Source organism: Nycticebus coucang, chromosome 14 (assembly GCF_027406575.1).
Source record: "Nycticebus coucang isolate mNycCou1 chromosome 14, mNycCou1.pri, whole genome shotgun sequence".
Classification (NCBI taxonomy): domain Eukaryota; kingdom Metazoa; phylum Chordata; class Mammalia; order Primates; family Lorisidae; genus Nycticebus; species Nycticebus coucang.
The window spans coordinates 80817505-80837623 of NC_069793.1; the positions used below are offsets into that span (position 1 = coordinate 80817505).

The following is a 20119-nucleotide window of genomic DNA, read 5'->3' on the forward strand; positions in this document are numbered from 1 at the left end:
CAGAGGCCACGGAACCCCTGCACGGCGCGCACACGCCCTGTCCCCAATCCTCCGAGTCCAGGAGTCCTCAACTGGCACCGGAAGACAAAAGTGACCTGATGACGGTCACGGCACTGAGCACGTGTGCCTGCCTCCACACACTCACCACTTCGGGTTTGCGACTAGAGGGAGGCACGGAGCGCGCGGGCTTCTGAGTCCGGTATGAAGCTACGTACGTCCCGCGCGGAGAAGGCGGGAGAGCGCGATCGCCGCCCGGACTCTCCCCAGCGCCGCCGCCAGGTGGGGCGCTCGGCCGGCCGCTCGGCTGGGCTGAGACGGGGCGGAGGGAGGATGTCGGTCGCCTTGGAGACCCAGGGCACCGCGGCGCGGGAGGCAGCGGAGTGCTTGGGGCAGGTGGTGGTTGGAAGCGGGTGCTGGCTGTCGGCCCGCAGCGGTGTGTCTGCGCCTAGAAGCCGCGCAGGGCAAGTTGGGCGACTGGAAGACCTCCTTTATGGGTGCATGCCTCTCCAGTCTGACAAGGACGGCTTGATGAGCATCTCTTTCTCACCCCTTCATAGGCCCATCTGCAGATCCTGGGGCTCGTTGCGGTCCACGATGGACCCGGGGGCGCGCCCTCCTGGTCTCCCCCTCGAGGCACCGTCCTTGGGCCGTTAGGAGCGGCTGGGAAGGGTTCTCATAGCGCCGCCTCTCTTCTCCACCCGGGAAACAGAAGGAGGCAGGCCTTTCTGATATGCTCAGATCCTTAACCTCTCCTTCCACTTTGCAGTAGAACCCCTAGGTACGTTGCTTATTGGCTCTCCCAGAGGGCAGGATCTGAATTTGATTCAGGTTGGTAATTTTCAAGAGGTCCCCCCACAGATCCTAGCGCACAGTAGATGCTCCTTAATCTAGTAACGCCGTCTATTTCAATGAGGCTTCAATCACTGGGCAGTCTTCCCAAAGCATCTGGAGCCTCATAAATAAGCTTCAGTGGAGACAGGACAGGTGGAGGAGGAAACTGAAGAGGTCATAAAACTCAGTAAAGGAGCTAAGTCTAGCCTCAGTCTTGCTTCTCTTAGTGCAGGGGTGGGGAACCTTTTCATGTTAGAAGGCTGCATTCATTTAGCTGTAATCAAATAAAGCCATATTCAAGAAACTTCAATTAGATATACTTTAATATGTACATTATGTGGTAAAAATCTAACTACTATGTACATAATTTTATTAAAATGAAAACTTTGTTAATCTTAAAGTTAACTATATTTTAATGATGTGTTGTATCTGCTTTTTTGTTGGAAAGCATTTGAATATTTTGAATATTTGGTTGCAGCATGGAAGTGTTCAGTTTCAGTTGATCCTCTAGATAGGCATCAGTCATTTGTGACCTTACGGGTGTCTTAAGTTGGGTTAGATAAAAGAATGTAGAGTTGGGCAATAAGTGGCTGAAAAGCAAGAAAGCACTTTCAGGCATGTTGCTGAAGGCATGGGTATTCTACTGCATTTTTCCATGTTTCAACTGGACTTTTTTTAGCATCCAACAATGACTTTAAAATGGCATCTACTGAGAGCTCAATCATTTCTATCCACAGTTCTTTAGGTGCCTTGATGGTGTCAAAGAGGTGAGGCTAAAATGCTAATTTGAGTGTGATGTCACCATTTTCAAAGTCAGTGAAACTCATTGTATTCTTCAATTAATATGTCTATAATGGCTGTGTGTTTTTTAAATGATTTGCACGCATTATCCTACTCATTAATTACCTTTGCTAGCTAGGGAAAATGTTCACGCAAAATTTCCTTTTGAAGAAGGGTTTTGAAAAAAGATACCTTTTTTTTTTAATGCTTGGATTTTTTTCCCACGTGTCATATGTAGACTTAGTTTTATCTTGCAAAGAAATACACATATTCAGTCATTTTAATTTGACATGCTATCACACAGAAGTGTTGCATTTCCTTAGAAATCTTAAATAATTCGCATTGCTAGGCTGGGCTTAGTGGCTCACGCTTGTAATCCTAGCACTCTGGGAGGCAGAGGTGAGTGGATTGCCTGAGCTCAGGAGTACAAGACCAGCCTGAGCAAGAGTGAAACCCATCTCTAAAAAATATAGCTGGGCATTGTGGTGGGTGCCTGTACTCCCAGTTACTTGGGAAGCTGAGACAAAAGGATCTCTTGAGCCCAAGAGTTTGAGGTTGCTGTGAGCTATGACTCCATGGCTCTCAACCCCAGGGTGACTGAGACTCTGTCTCAAAAAAAAAAAAAAATCACATTGCTGATTCTGTTCTTCATAAAATTTAACTACCTGTTCTCCCAGAGATAAAATTTTAGCTAACACCTGTCCCTGCAATAGCCAATGTGTTTTAGAATGATATGGCAAATCCACATGATTTTAATTTTAGCATGTTAAACTGACAATGCCCTGTTGCATTTGGATGAACAGACTTAACTATACTTATAACTTGTTTCAAAGTATCACTTAAAATAGTAGCTTTAGCACAAGAGATTTAGCCGATGCAAGATATTATACAGTGAAAAGAAATGAGAGCATCTGGGTCTGTTAATACTTTCCTTAGTTGTGCAATGTCATGTCATGTTTTCCCGACATGGAAGGTGTACCGTCTGCACATACACTCACTAAATTTACTAAATTCAGTCCATCTTCACATTTATCTTGAAAGTTGTTGAAGATATCTGTTCCTCATCTTCTGTTTGCAAGAGTATCTCAAGCAAGTAACTCTTCCTCGCAAAGAAAATCTGTTATGACCTGAATGAAGTATAAAACCGCACTAAGTCAGTAGTGTCAATTGAGTCATCCAAAGCAATTGAATAAGACAGGTTTTCCTTTGGAAGTATTACATGAAGTTAAGTTGAAGGCTAATTCATGTTGCCGATCAGTCATGTGCTGTGACAGACTGAAAATTTGCGTATGTAGCATACATGGTAATAAAGTGTGAATTGGTGGGAATTACATAACAGCTTATCAACATTTGAAGATACTGGTACCTGATATCCTTGCAAGGAAAATTTGCCTCCAAATTTTAATCTGGAAAGTCACTGGAATAACTGTTTAGAAAAGAATTACAATAAATGGCTTTTTAGATTTTGGGTGCATATGTTAAGAATTGTGTACTAATTGAAATGTCTTTACTGGTGCTGACACACAACCAATAAAACGTCAACTACAAAAGGAAAAAAAGAAAGAGGCAGTTGGTTGTACTTTCAATGTTACTATGGCCTAAGCACCCTACAACTTCCACAATGCATTTTTTTACAATTTCTCCATCACTGAATGGCTTCCTTTCTTCCCCAAGCATACAAGCTACTTTATACATTGCTTCCGTGGCATTATTTCCAGGTCTTATTGCTGCTTGAAAGAATTATCTTTGTGTTTTTTTTTTCATGTTTTAATTTCTGCAATACAACCCTTTGCACCTCTCCCTCTAATACGGGGGTATTAAACCCAAGGCCCAGGGGCCGAATGCAACCCAGGATGGCTATGAATGTGGTCCAACACAAAATTGTAAACTTATTTAAAACATTATGAGTTTTTTTGTGATTTTTTGGTGAAACTGGATTTTGTGATTCTCTGGTATAAACTTTGTAGACAATAACATCATGTCTCAATATTATGTAATTATGTAAACATGTACACTGTCGCTATTTTGTGCATTGTGGCTTCAGTTTCACAGTGGTGTGCAGCTTCCAGTGTGTTACCTTCCGAGTGCAGACAGTCAAACTGTGATCCAGGCTAGCATGCACTGGTGTCATCATAGCTCACTGCAACCTCAAACTACTGGCCTCAAGTGATCCTCCTGCCTCAGCCTCCCAAGTAGTTGGTACTACAGGTGTATCTCACCATGCCCAGCTAATTCTGATTTTTCTATTTTTGGTACAGGCAGGAATCTCGATCTTGCTCAGGCTGGTCATGAACTCCTGAGTTCAAGCAATCTTCCCACCTCAGCCTCCCGGAGTACTAGGATTATAGGCATGAACTACACCACGCAGCATATATTTCTTTTCTTTTTTGATATTTCTAAAATTGAAGAACAACAGGAGCTGAGAAAAAATCCTGGTTACTAGATAAGTTAGTATAATATGTATACTGCATTTGAAGCTATTATTAGCAATTCTAGATCAAAAGACAGACCAATTTTATTTATTTATTTTTATAACAAGCCCAATTGAGACACCAGTTAAACCAACTTTAAAGCTAAGAATCTTGTGTAATTTGGGAACTGCAATTCAGAAATGTGCTACCAACTAAAGGATTGCATTGGTAAAGAAAATGCATTCTAATGTAATGTACATGATCAATCATCAAGTGAAAGTTGAAATTGTCATTCATCTAGATGTTTTTAAATACTTTGATTTGAATTCTATTTTTACATTATATCTCCAAAACGGATGAATTTCACATTTTTAATACCAACTACTCTGTGCCATGTATACATAGTCTATACAAAAAGAGATCTGAGGTTATTAAAAACTAATTTTTAGATGTAAGATTGCTAATAAAAGGAGTTAAATGAATTCAGGATTTTTTAACATATGCTGGAGACCATTTCCAATTCTATTAAAAATAAAAATGTCTTCTAGTATAAGTGAAAATTTAACTTTCTGATACCCAGCTGTTATAAAACTTTTTTGAAAGTAACTTAACTTGACAAATTTAGGGTATATACACTCTTATGAGCAAATAAATAGGGCCATTGGTGTAAAGTGAGCATTTATTATTTACAAGCCAGTCATTCAAACCAAATATTTATTGAATATCTAGTTTGTTGGGAGATGACCTATCAACATCTATTTACTTATTTATGTATTTATTTTGCAAAATGTCTTATTCATTATCCCTTTCCTTGTCTACTGTAGGTGTTCCATAAAACTTTAGTAAATCAGTCAATTTTGTCTTTACTCAAGTGATTTCAGGTATCAAGACAATAGGTAATATGTTTTCAAGACTGGTGCTTTAAATAGCTTCAGAAGTGACTTCAGAGATCTTTGTTTGTAGTGGAGGAAACTGAAGTCTGAGAATCCAGGGTCTCACAGGTGTTGGTGAACTGAGATAGAGCTTGGGTCTCTTGCTCCTCTATTGAACTGATATTTTTTATCACACCCAACCTATTTTATTAAATGAGAAAGTTTTATAAGTTTCATATGAAAGGTTCTAGGCTCACTTAAAATTCTAGCTAGCTACCAAGGAGCTTGCAATCTTCAGAAGAAAATTAGATGGACACAAATACTACAAGGCATAATGTAATACCAAGGAGCCAAGCTACCAAATCTTCAGAAGAAAATTAGATGGACACAAAGACTACAAGGCATAATGTAATAAGCTGTACAAAAGAATATAAATTGCTATGGGACCACAAAGAGAGGTTATTTGCCACTAGCTGGGACAACAGAAGACTCTGGCTTAGAAGATAAAGGGAGAGTTGAATATCAAAGGATATTGACATGTATTTTTGAATTTGCAAAGATGAGGGTTTGTTGAAGTAGTTGGCTGTTATTCAGCATGACAGGAATTGTATGTATCATTTTTTAAGATGAGTACCGTGAATGTTTTTGAATATGTATGTACTTCAGCCTTGCAATTACCACTATAGTCAGGTGTGTGACTTTACAAGTCTTTTGGAAGTACTGATTTATTGTTATTATGACCACTATTATTAGTCTTACGGTTTATAGGAAAGAATTCAATATAATTTGGAAACAAAACTTCAGAACTGTGAACTGGAAACTAAAGTTCAATGTAAGTTGGAACTAAAGTTCAAAACTGTGCAGTTAATGGCTGAGTTCTAGCTAGTTAATGGCTGAGCCAGGGGTAGACTTCCAGACATCCAGAACCCATGGAGAGATCTTTCACACCGTCATCCCCTGAAGAAATCTCACTCAGAATCTTCATCTTTACTAATGCTATTAAGTAAATACCTTTAATTTAAATCTGCATTTTATAAAACAGCTAACGAACCTCAGGATGCATTTCATATATACAGAAGGATAGTGGGGGCAGAACTGCCATCCCCCTCAGCCCCTGCAAAATTACAAAAGGAGTCATTAATTTACAAAGCCACAAAAAGAGTCACGTTGAACTTTGTAGATATTGAGCCAGGATCCTGACACTTCAGAGGAAGGGGTGTACTTTGTGTTGTAAGGGTAATTTTGCAGAGTCAAAGCATCGTAGAATAACAGTACATTTGAAGATGATTATTATATGTCTATTTTTAGTAAATAGACTTCTTGCTTTTCACTAAGAAACATTGGGGAATATTTATTGAAACATTTTCTGACAGAAAATGATAATGGCGTAGACTCCGGAAAGACGAGACATGATTCTTTCAGACCCAGGCTGCTCGCCCGCCCTCATCCTATGGTGTAAGTTTAGAGTGCCCAAACAGAGTTGGGAGAGGAGAAAGACACCCGGCCACAAAAGAAGTCACAGCTGGGTGACGATCTCCCTGGCATACCTGCATGATTTTGCTCAAGTCTTTTACAGTTGCTCATTCTTCTTCTAAAGTTCTAAGTATGCTTTCTTCTTCCTAGCAGTCTGAGTAGGGATCTTGCCTCTTTTATATTTTATAATCGAGGGCCAGGTAAAGTGCCATAAACAGAGTAGGCACTGAACAGATGTTTGCAGTTACTGACAAACAGATTAGGTGTTCATGTGTCAGGAATTGTCACTGGAAGATCATTGCATTTACTTTGTGAACATTTTTCTAGGATTCTCACACTTTACTAAGAAAGATATCTTCTGGGTGGTCAGGGTCTGTATATTCTCGTATATGTTCATGGAAGTCCCCATTATTTGTAGGATATTATATAATGCAAAAGTACTTTGGGAGGGACTGTCATTAGCTCATTTAAAAAATGCAACAGTTAAGCAGGCAATCCAATTGGTTTGCTAATTTTCTTAAAAGTACGTGAAACAATGAATCTTAATACGGTTTATGCATAAATCATTTGGACTTTACTGGATCCGTGTTTTCATTCATATTTTATTAAAACTCTTTTGCCAGGAGCTGCAGTTAGGTAACTCATTATACATTAGTCAGAGAGTTAAAACATAAGAGCCAGGTAACTGAGGTAATTGAGCAAGATGAGGTCATTTTTCCTCCAAGGCCAGATGGGTACCGCAGGTGGAAACTGTAACACTTGATCTCTTCCGTATGACAAATGTTGACATTTGTTTTGACTGTTAAATATAGTAAAAATCATTATTAAATAGTAAGTTATTGTTTTAAAATGAAACATTTGTCAGCATGCTTCCTTGTTTTGTAACAGTCAAGTGAAAAATTCTAATTCTAAAATAGAAAATAATATAAAAATTCAACTCCACTTCTGAAACAAAAGAGAGCAATTTTTTCTTAGCTGACACTTTCCTCTGAACCGTGATGGTATAGTGACAACACATTTTGGTATGAAGCCTACTGAATTATCCTCAATACTTTTTTTTTTTTTTGAGACAGAGTCTCACTATGTCGCCCTTGGTGTCACAGCTCACAGCAACCTCAAATTCTTGGGCTGAAGCGATTTTCTTGCATCAGCCTCCCAAGGAGCTGGGACTACAGGCGCCCACCACAATGTTTCATAATAGTGGTCACTGTTTTTTAGCAGTTCCAGGCCAGGTTTGAACCCGCCAGCCCCTGTGGGTGTGGCCAGCGCCCTAACCACTGGGCTATGGGCGCCGAGACAATCCTCGATACTTTCATATTTGAGGAGACTCTACTTAATGCAAATTAATTACCCTATTTTAATGTATTAAATCTTTTTGTTGTGTCACCTGTGTGCTTTTGATTTGGACAGTATTATAGTATGTTTGCATTCATGTATGCTTGAATTTATTAGCATATACAGATGTACACACTCGGTTAGAAAGAAGAATCTCAGACACAAGGACATCACACTGGAGGTCCACACATGTGAGCAGTGTGCCTGCAGAGAAAAAGTCAATTTCAGCCAGTTTTTCCTCTGTGGATCTAAACGATCTATGAAGACTTATGTAGGTTGCCGATTCAGTGATCCAAATCAATGATGAAGGTTGACAACAGCAAACCTCATGGATTGGTCTTTCTGCACATCATTGTACTTGGCAGCAGGCAGATGTAATCTGCCTTATAGTTACCTATAATTTGAAGGAGCATAACCTGGAGCTACAACTGAAGAGAAAGAGGAAGGGGTGCAATATTTATTAAGCTTATTCTATATGTCAGACACTATGCAAGGTGCTTAAAATACTAGAGTATTTAATCTATACAATAGCTCTTAGTGTAAGATCATCATTCTCACTTTATAGATGATGAAACTGAACTTCAAAAAAAAATTAAGTAACCTACTCAACGTCACGTAGATTATAGGTGGTAGATCTAGGGTTAAAACAGGTCTGCCTGATTCATTCGTGCATCCACTCACGTATTCATTTGATAAGGATTTATTGTATGTCTATTGTGCTAGGTGGGGAAATGGAGTAATATATAAGAATTACATCATCTCCACTCTCATGGGAGTTTCTAGCTATTTAAACAACTGATTACAAAAGTTATGTGCTTTCTACTACACCCAACTACTGATACATTCACTGAAGGCTAAGCATTTACCTTTTGAGATTAGTAGAAATTAAAAGATAAAAAAATATGTTAAGGAGTATTATAATTATGAAGAGTGCACTTTAGGACCCAAACCAAATACATGAAGTATCTCTGCTTACTATAAACATCTGTGAACAGTGGGCCTTGATTTTCCCTTTAAGAAAATATTGGCTCAGAGCCCATAGAACAGTGGTTATGGCGCTGGCCACATGCACCGAGGCTGGCGGGTTCCAACCCGGCTCTGGCCAGCTTAACAACAATGACAACTGCAACAGAAAAAAATAGCTGGGCATTGTGGTGGGCACCTGTAGTCCCAGCTACTTGGGAGGCTGAGGCAAGAGAATCGCTTAAGCCCAAGAGTTTGAGGTTGCTGTGAGCTGTTAAGCCCAAGAGTTTGAAGTTCCACCTGCGGTGCATCTTACAAGAGTATATGTCAGACTTAGTCAATGTAGAATGTAAATGTCTTAACACAATAACTAAGAAAATGCCAGGAAGGCTATGTTAACCAGTGTGATGAAAATCTGTCAAACAGTCTATAAAACCAGTGTATGGTGCCCCATGATCACATTAATGTACACAGCTATGATTTAATTAAAAAAAAAAAAAAAGAGTTTGAGGTTGCCGTGAGCTGAGCTGTGATGCCACGGCACACTACCAAGGGTGACACAGTGAGACTCTATCTCAAAATAAATAAATATAAAATAAAACTATTAAAAAATATTATTTGTGATGATTTTTAATTATTGGGTATAAAAACAATTAATAGCTGATGAAAGTTACTATAAATACATTATTCTTACTGGCACTTGTAAATCTCAACCATTTACATAAATACTTCAATGTGTGCTTTTATTTGCTCTTCATGACAACCCTGGCCAAGCCTAATTCTTTTGGATTCTAGTTCTAGTTCTTTTGAATCCTAGCTTCTTGGTGCTCATAGAAAATTGTGGTTTGGTTTTAATTATAAAAACATTAATAGCTAGATTGAGTTATTGCTATATGCAGTGCAGTTTGCCAACTCTGTGGAGAAATAAAATGATTGAAAAAGTTCAATTCTTTGCCCTTAAAGGATCTTGACAGCAGCAACAGATATAGATGGATAACATAAGAGTGAATTTCTTAGAAAGTTTTGGGCAAGAGCAATGCTGTACTTGTGAAATTCACCAGATTCAAGAATTCAACTGATACGTGATGCTCTGGCATTGTGGTTGACGTTAGATCTGGGCATATGGAAGAAGTCAGGATAGAAAAGCCAGTTCTAAGTTAATTACCAATAGTGCCTTATCTAGAGTAAACACAAGTAGAGGGGAAAAGGTGGAATTTATTCACTTTTCCAATGTCTCTTTTCTAAACAGGTATATTTCTTAATAGCTACCCAGCACAATGGAAAACTCGGGAAAAGCAAATAAAAAGGATATGCCTGATGGGCCACCAAAAGATGTCAAACTGCCTGCCAATGAAGCATTTCTAGACTATCAGTAAGTTTCTGTTCTGAAATCTAGAGCATTGTCAAATATAAATGGCAATCATTGTTAAGACTCATATAACTCCAAATGGAAATGAGGCACCCAAAAGTTACCAAAAGAATAGAAGTGGATGATATCTCAAAGTGATTTTGATTTGCATTTCTCTGATGACTAATGACGATGAGCATTTATCATGTGTCTGTAGGCCACGAGCCTGTCTTCTGTAGGGAAGCTTCTGTTCAAGTCACTTGCCCACAATGAAATGGGATCACTTATTCTTTTCTTATTAATATGTTGAGTTCTCTGAGGATTCTGGTTATTAAACCTTGTCAGAAGTATAACCTGCAAATATCTTCTCCCATTCTGAGGGGTGTCTGCTTGCTTTACTTACTGTGTCCTTGGCTGTACAGAAGTTTTTAGTTTGATTAGATCCCAGTAATGTATATTTGGTGTTGCTTCAATTGCCTGGGGGTCCTCCTCATAAAGTACTCTGTTAGGCCAATTTCTTCAAGTGTTTCCCCTGCACTCTCTCCAAGAATCTTTATAGTTTCTTGTCTTAAGATTAAATTTTTTATCCAGTGAGAGTCAATTTTTGTTAATGGGTGGCACTTCACCTCCTGTGCATATTGCAAGAGTACATGTCAAATATATTAATAGTAGAGTATAAATGTCTAAACACAGCAATTAAATCAGTGAGGTGAACGCTATGTTAACCAGTTCGATGTAAACATTCCAAATGGTAATAAAATCAGCACATTTTACCCAATAAATGCAGTAATGTACACAGTTATGATCTAATAAAAATTAAAAAAAGAATAGAAGTGGAAGGGAATCATATTGAGCTCTGGAGCTATGTGCATATATTTACAGGTTTTTTAAAACTTTGAATATGACATAGCCCAAGTAGTAGCTATGAAGCAGCATTCAGTAATGTGTTTTGACTTCCCTCCATTGTATTATTGGCCACTGTCCCCTGTGTACCTGGTAGCTTGCTGTCTCACCTCTTAAAATATAATGTAGAATGGTTAAGCTCAGCACCTGTAGCTCAGGGGCTAGGTTGCCAGCCACGTACACCAGAGCTGAAGGGTTCAAACCCAGCCCGGGCCTACCAAACAACAATGACAACTATAACCAAAAAATAGTGGAGAGTTGTGGCATGCACCTGTAGTCCTATCTACTTGGGAGGCTGAGGCAAGAGAATCGCTTAAGCCCAAGAGTTTGAAGTTGCTGTGAGCTGTGATGCCATGGCACTCTACCAAGGGTGACATAGTAAGAGAGCCCTGTCTCAAAAAAATAATAATAATAAATATAGAATAATTAGTGTACATTTATAGAGGAGAGGAAATTTCCCTTTATTTAATTTTTCATTTCTTAGACATTCCAATTTGCATTATTCCTAAATGGCTACAGATCAATTCTAAGTGATTAAGAGAGAATTATTTTTAGTAATAATGTTTCATAATGTCTTGCTCCTAGTAGCAGGAGAACTCGAGGTGACACCTGTTTACATTAATGTTTTATTCCATCTAATAGATAGTAATCCCTTAAGAGCTTGTGAATCTCAGCTTTTGGTACAAGGTAGGTGTTTGAATATGTAATTATTAGGGAATGAATGAACAAATATTAGTCTTTTACCAAATATGAGTGACATGTACTTCACTCATGCCTCATTCAACAAGAACTCGAGTGTTTGCCAAGTGCAAGGCAAGTGCCAGGTGCAGGGGTCTGGCAGTGAACAGGACCACTTGGTCTCTGCCCTGAGGAAGCACAGGAGAAAGACACTAATTTAAGCTTTTTTAATAAATTGTATAACTATAATGAAGCTGCTATGAAGCACAGGGTGCTGTTTAGCAGCATGACTGAAGGACTTGACCTAGTCAGAAGGGTTAGGAAAAGTCTGAGGAAGCCATGTTTGAGCTCAACTCTGGAAGAGGAGTGAGCGTTACGGAAGCATGGAGTTGTGGGGAGAATAGCTTATGGAAGACACATGAGGCTGGGAAAGAGCTTTTCAGAACAGGAACTGAGAGAAGGCAGAGTGAGAGAGAGAAAAAGATAGAGGGTGAGAACAGACCCTCGATTTAGGCAAGAGTCAGATCAAGTAGACACTTGGGATTGGGGAATGGGAAGCCATTTATTGGTGGGGGTACAGGGTTAAAAATGGGGAATCTCATGGTGCTCGTGACTCGGGCTTTGCTTAACTAAATTATTTTTAACAATGTTCAAGGATAATCCATTTCCTTTTTGAGAAACTCCAACTGTATTCATATGTTCTTTTTAGAAGGCAGTTAGTGAAAGACTCAGAACACTAAGAAACATCCATTGGAAGGGGCTTTTAATGGTTCCCTTTTATTTTCCACTTAAGGTAATATTAAGTAATAATAAGATACTATTCACATTCATTTCTCAACATAACTGAAAATTTCCTTCATCTTATCGCAGCAAACGCGGACAAAACTCTGGCTCTATGAATACAACCTGGTCTCTAACTGGCTCCCATGGACGATGGTGATGACATCCAGTTAGAGTTGGGTAAACCAGAGGCCAAACTTCCTCTCTTTAACAAAACTTTACAAAGAGGCAAACATTTAAAAATTCTCATGATCTAGTAGAAGACGTACACTGAACATCACATGCCTTTGTTCTTTTCTATTTGTTAAAACTAAATAAATATTTTCCTGGACTTCAATAGCCAAAGTCTTGCTAAATCATACTTTGCTAGTGACCATTTACCCATTCCATGTGTTGCTAGGTGACAGCACTTTTGCCACATGACAAATACAAGACATCACCTCTCACCATCTGAGGATTCCCCAGGAGTCCCCCGGCATCATCTTAAATTTCTCTTAACAAAGCAGTGAGAACATAGTATAGGCAGTTCGTTAATGGTTTTTGAGCAACTTAACTTTTTTTTCAAATTTATCCCAAGAAAATAAGATCATGAACTTCTCTGATTGTTTTTGAAGAGCTGATACTGCCAATATTAAGTCTATAGAATGATTATTTCTGAGTAATGATGGTTTTCATTGCCTCCTTTATTGTTCTTACTCCAGTTTTCTATAATGAGTGTGAATACAGATATAGAAATAGTTGTGGATATGGTTTGGGGTAAAAATATAGAGATTAAAATAAAGATTTTTTTGAAAAAATCAAACTTGGGTGGGTAGTTTGGGGACTTGTGCTTTCATACAGATAAGGCAGAGAGATATTTGAGGTGAGGGAAAAACATGGAGGATCATTCCTACCTGTCTCTCCCTTAACAAACTGTGAACTCTGTGAAAACTGTATTTATTCCTTTTTGTATTTCTAGTATATAGAGTTTCTTTGCTAAGTAAATATTGTGGTGGTTTTATTGTTGTTGTTGGGTAAATACTGTTCGATCTTGTCTGAGAGCACAACACAGTCATGAAAACAAAAAATATATTATTTTTGCCTATTGATATAGGAAATAAATAAATTTTTTAAACACTTATACTCAGTGATGAAATGCCTACCACGAAACAGGCACTTTCTTCTGCTGATGAGTGTAAATTGTTCAAATATTCTGAAAACACTGGTAGTAAAGTAATCCTGCTCTTTGATCAGGTTATTTCATGGTTATTTTATGGATATGGGACATAAGGTTGTGAACATCTAGGGTTGATTGTAAATCAAGTTGGCACGGTCATTGCTAACTTCTTAAAGTGATCATCTCTAAGAAACAGTGGTTTCATTTTCTCTCTATACTTATGTTTTCCTCAGTTTTCTACAGTGAGTATAGACATAGATACAGAAATGGGTGTGGGTATGGTTAGGGATTAAAATTAAAAGATAAAAATGTACTAGTTTGGAATTCAAATGTATTCATTTTCCCTCTCAGAATTTTTAATAAAATTGAATGGAAGAGAATAGTTAGCACAATGCTAACATTTTAGTAATATAGGGAGGAAAGAGGGACGGTGATTCATTATGTGTATTACTAACAAGTTAATATCACTGTGCTTTGGATAGTACTATAACCTTCAACAACTTTAATATATACTTGCTTTAGCATTTAAAGACAGGTGGGGTATCAGGGCACTGGGTAGGTTGGGGAGATATAAAAAGGAAAAAATAGAGAATAGTGAAGCTTGAATTCCCCACAGTGGCTAATAGCATGCAATTCTGAAGTTAAGTTTCCTGGTAAATCCACCCCTGAGCAGCTCGTTAGACCTGTAACTACCATGACCTCCACAAGGGGGCTGATGAAGCCACCAAAACATTAGAACGTCTCAGAATTTCTCCCAAGTCTGCCCAGAGCACTCAGATTCCGCTAAAACACTAACTGCAAAATGAACAAGAGACAAAGCCCTAGGCCGTGTGCTCTTACTTGCTCCCAGGGGAAGGAAGGTGGGCTTAAAAAAGAAGAATACGGGTTACCCCACTACATTTGATATTCAGATAAACAACAAATAATTTTTTTAGCGTAAATATGTTCCTCGTAATATCTTGGGTCAAGGGCTGGACGCAGTCTCCAGCCAGACCACTGATTGCTCAGTTATCACCAAGGAAGGCTCTCAGAGGTAGCCAGGAAGAAGGGGCAGGATACGCACCAACCCACCTAAAGACTCCATCTCAACCACTGGAGACTACATAATTGAGATTAGTTTTCCTGCCCCACTCATGCAGAGAAATAGTGTTACATCTGTAAGAAGGTATGTTTGCCCTTATAAAGTTTTTGGTTTGTTTGTAATTTTTATCTGAATGTTTTTAGAATTCTAGAAAGCATGTTTTCTGCGTGACCTCTCACCTAGGTTTCCCTTAAGCTGAATTATCTATAAACAATTTGAAAGTATAAAAATTACAACTTTAAAATATGAATAGAAATTGAGTTTTTAAAAAATAAAAAAAAAACAAAGTGATCTCTCCAATATATATATTTCAGTGAGTAAAATAGATTCAGAAATACAAAATCATTTAGGAAAGGTTCTTAACCCTAGATGGTTTTTTATAATATATTTAATTATTTACTTAAAATCAAATAATTTAATTTCAAAATTTTGTCTTATTTTTCCTAAGATAAATAATTGTAACACATCTTATCTTTGTTTATTTTTAGCTGTCATATAAAGGAAAATTCAGTAGAGCAATTCATGTTTCAAATAAAGAAACTTAGGGAAAAGAACCAAAAGTATCATGAAAGAGTGAGTATAAAATCTAGAGCTGCTGTGTAGTCATTAAACATTTACGTACATGCCTTAAAAATGTGAATTATGATGAAATATACTGTAGGATATTTAGAGTATATCTTCAAGGTTTGGAACTGGTTGATTTACAATCCTTTTCAGGGGTCCTTAAACTTTTGAAACAGGGGGCCGGTTCACTGTCCCTCAGACCATTGGAGGGCCGGACTATAGTTTAAAAAAAAAACTATGAACAAATTCCTATGCACACTGCACATACCTTATTTTGAAGTAAAAAAAACAAAATGGGAACAAATAGAATCACACCGCCTCATGTGGCCCACTGTAGTTTGAGGACCCCTGCTAAGTTTCTTTATATATGTGAGGCAAGAGGGTACTGCTATTCTCATTAGAGTAATCACAATGTCAAAAGACGTTAGCTTGAATAATGTTATTTAGATCCTGAGGACAGTCAAAGCTTTGAAAACACATTTATCTTTTGATTTCTCATTTACCAAACGACTAAAACTTGGTTCTCTATTTTTTTGTGTCATTATCTTTTGAATTTTCTGAGTGTGCATCCGTAAATACCATTTGAAAAGTACAGTCTCCATTGTTAAAATGACTAATTGCATATTTAAGATGATACCATTATTTTTATAAAATCAGATTAAAATGAATATCAAAATGGTCCTATATCTAACTATCAGGACTGAAGATACACAGAAATGAAGTTTCGAAGCCGTCAATGGTAACTAACATGACTTATCCCTGAAAGCATCTTCAGAATGAGGAAATACTGAAGGTGCCCCTGGTTAACACATTTATTTTATATGGATCCTGAAATGTCCACAGTTAACTGTTTTATTTGGCTTTTTCTAAAAAGACTATTTCTACAAATTTTAATGCAGCCTGGAGTTAGAGACTTGAGTTTGCGTTCCGACTGTACAACATGCTGCTGATGTCATTTTGACCAAAATTGGTATAAGCCTCAATTTCCCTCTTGTAAATTAGAGCCATTTTTCATTCCATTCATTCAATATTTATTGGACAAGACACATCCCTCATGGTGATATTTATTACTGTGGCTCTGACACTGTCACACTTCTCAAGGTTCAGTCACTTATATTAGGAACCAAAACAGACAGTTTGGCATCGGCACTTGAATGCGGTCTCTATATGAGGACAGCTGGAGCTCAAAAGAGCGGGCACTGTCAAGGCACCAGTGCGCGTGCTCCTGTGGTCAGCACTGGGACTCCTGGGTCAGGACTTGGTTGTGGAAAGTACGACAAATCAGGACTGAGTCATGACTTTCTCCATTATCCCACCATTTGGAACCAGAAACATTGAGAGTTCTTGTTTCCGTGAGGATTAGCTCAAGAAGGAGACAGACCTAACTCTGCATACTAGTGGACCCAGCAATGAGGAGGATGGAGAGGCAGGGTGTAGCTTCCATGGGGCATCCTGAGCATCATCCATTTCCTTCCATTTATGCTGCTACTGGCCCATTTTAAGCCACCGTCATTTCTTAACTCTCCTTCCCGCTGCATTACATTCCCCACAGCACACCAGAATTACTCTTTGAATACTGTTCGAAACCTTTCAGTACTTAAAACTTTTCAGTGGCTTCCTTTTGCACAGAAAATAAAATGCATAGTCTTTATTAAAGTCTTCAGGGCCCTGCAAAATCTGACCCCTGCTTACCTCTCCAACCCTGTCCCCAGCTGCTCCATCCTTTCGTTTCCACTGCTTCTTTAAATCCTGGAAAACCAATTTCTTTTTCATTGTGCTTTTCACCATGCTATTTCCTCTTCCTGGAATGCTTTCCTCTAGGCCAGCTCCTTTTCATTCCTCAATTCTGAGCAGGAATATTGTGGAGAAATAGATTTCTGTTATTAAATTGAAAGCTCCATAGTGAATATTTTTGACAAAGAATTTAATTTAGAAGCCATTGTTTCCTTACTAAAACTAACAGGAGTAAAATCAGATATTTTATTTAGTACTCAAAACATACTTAATAAAGTAATTTTTCATTTTTATAAAAATAAATGAAAAGTCCATGTTTGGGAAAAGTTTTAGCAGTGCAGTCATTTGGCAAGTGATATTTCCATTGCTATTATTCAAGTTTCTGCAAACATTTCATTTTAAAATAACTTATGTCAAGTTAAAGTGATTCAACTTATTTATAAGCAAAGAAAACATGAATCTGTATTTCATTCAAGAAAATAGAATGTCTAAGAACTGGTTTAAGGGCAATAAATTATTTTTTAGTGGCTAACATTAATTTTCCTTCATTTATTAAAAATTAAACTTTGTACTTTGAGGTAATTCTAGATTGACATCCACTTACAAGGGAGAGATCACATGTACCCATTACCTATCATATTTTTCTGTAACAATATTACAAAACTATAGTACAATATTATAACTAGGATGTTGATAATATTAACGTTAATAGTCAAGATTTAGAATACTTCCATCTCTACAAGCATCCCTCATGTTGCCCTTTTATTGCCACTCACTCCCCAATTCTATCCCCTCATTGACCCTGGGCAACCATTAATATGTTCTCTATTTTTTTAGAGACAGAGTCTCACTTTGTCACCCTCGGTAGAGTGCCCTGGTGTCACAGCTCACAGCAACCTCCAGCTCTTGGGCTTAGGCAACTCTCTGGCCTCAGCTTCCCGAGTAGCTGGGACTACAGGTGCCTGCCACAATGACTGGCTATCTTTTTGTTGCAGTTTGGTGGGGGCTGGGTTCAAACCCACCACCCTCAGTATATGGGGCCAGCACCTTACTCACTGAGCCACAGGCACCACCCATATGTTCTTTATTTTTATAACTAAGAATATCATAGAAATAGTAAGTAACCTTTTGGAACTTTTTTTTTCCATTCAGCATAATTCTCTGTAGATACATCCAGGTTGTCATATTGTTAGTTTGCTCCCTCTTATTGGTGAGTCATATTCCATGTTATGGATATACCACAGTTTGTTTAACCACTCACCAAAAGGACACCTGGGTGGTTTCTGGTTATTGGCTACTATTACACATAAAACTAATATAAACATTCATGTACAGGTATTTTGTGTGAGCAGAATATGTCTTCAATTCTATGGAATAAATGTCTAGGCATTCAATTGCTAGGTAGTGTAATAATTACATGTTAGTTTTTAGGAAACTGTTCAACTACTTTCCATACTTGCTGTACCATTTTGTATTCCCACCAGCAATATATAAGTAATCCAGTTTTTCCTTTTCCTTGCCAAAATCTGGTGATGTCACTATTCACTATTTTCTTTTAGCCATTCTGATAAGTGTGTAGTAAATACATCATTGTGGTTTTAATTTGCATTTCCCTAAAAGATAATGATGTTGAATATCTTTTCATGTGCTTATTCGTCTTTTGCCTGTTTTCTAACTGGATTTTTTACTATTGGGTTTTTTACTATTGAGTTTTAAAATCTTCTAAACACTGATATTTTCTTGGATATGTTATTTGCAATATTGAGGCAAGAGGATCTCTTGAAACCAGGAGTTTGAGATTGTTGTGAGCAAGGCTGATGCCATGACACTCTAGCCTGAACAACAGAGTGAGACTCCATCTGAAAAAGCAAAAACAAAAACAAAAACAAAACTCTTTGCTTACACCTAGATCCCAAAGATTTTATTCCAAAATGTTTGTAGTTTCACTGTTTATGTTTAAGTCATGGTCCACATAAGTGTATGTAAAAGGTGTGAGACTTTGATCAAGTTTCATTTTTTTTTTTTTACCTACGATGTCCAGTTGTTTCAGGGTTGTTAGTTGATAAAGCTATCTTTCCTCTATTGATTTGTTTTACACTTTTGTCAAAAATCAGTTTGGCATTGAATAAGCATTTCTCCAAAGAAGACATTCAAATGGTCAACAAGCCCATGAAAAGATGCTTAACATAATTAATTATTAGGGGAATGCAAATCAAAACTACAGTGAGGTACCACTTCACAGCTACTAGGATGGCTATAACCAAAAGTATTGATGAGGATGTGGAAAAACCAGAACCCTTGTATGTTTCTGGTGGCAATGTGAAATTGTTCAGCCACTGTGGAAAACAATTACTGTATGATCCTGTAATTCTCATCCTAGGTATGTTCCCCAAAGAATTGAAACAGGCACTCAAACAAAGATGTATTAATATGCATATTTAAGGCAGTAATATTTAAAATAGTCATTTGGAAACAACCCAAATGTCCATCAACAGATAAGAAGTGATGAGCAAATTGTGGTATGTTTACAATGGATTATTATTAAGTTGTAAAAAGAAACGATACAGTGTGGATGAACCTCAAAAATATGCTAAATAAAATATGCCAAAGACAAAAGGTCAACATGTTACATGATTCCATTTATGTGAAATATTTAGAATGTGTGAATCTGCAGAGATAGAACACAGGTTGGTGTTTTGCAAGGCTGAGGAGAAGGAAGGATAGAGAGAAATGGCTTAATGACCAAAGGGTTTTACTTTGGAACAATGAAAATGTTTTGGAACTAGAAAGAGATAAAGGTTATAGAGCATTGTAAATATACTAAATAATATTAAATTGTTCCTTTTCTTTCTTTCTTTTTTTTTTTTTTGAGACAGAGTCTTACTCTGTTGCTCAAGCTAGAGTGCTGAGATTCTGGGTTGGCATGAACTTTGAGGAGACATGAATACCTAATACAGTACATATATATATTTGCAATTGTGATATCTTAGTGATGGTTTCACTCTTCTGTTATTATATAATGTCCTTTTTTGTGTCTGGTAATAGTTTTCGTAAAGCCTATTTTTTCTTACGTTAGTAGAGTCACTCCACTCTCCTTACTGTTTGCATGGTACATCTATTTTCCATCCTTTTACTTTTAGCCTATTTGTTTCTTTGAATCTGAAGTATTTCTCATAGAAATATATAGTTAGGTTTTATTTTGTTCCTATG

At 37.6% G+C, this 20119-nt stretch overlaps 1 protein-coding gene across 1 annotated transcript in view; it reads left to right on the forward strand.

Moving 5' to 3' along the window:
- The first annotated feature begins 207 nt into the window (after positions 1–207).
- CCDC83 (coiled-coil domain containing 83) overlaps positions 208–20119 on the forward strand; it is a 58034-nt gene continuing 38122 nt past the window's right edge. The window contains exons 1-3 of the mRNA XM_053559734.1: positions 208–279; positions 9915–10037; positions 15100–15184. Coding sequence (XP_053415709.1) covers positions 9943–10037; positions 15100–15184 — 180 coding nt within the window. The 5' untranslated portion in view covers positions 208–279; positions 9915–9942. The remainder of the gene's footprint in view (positions 280–9914; positions 10038–15099; positions 15185–20119) is intronic.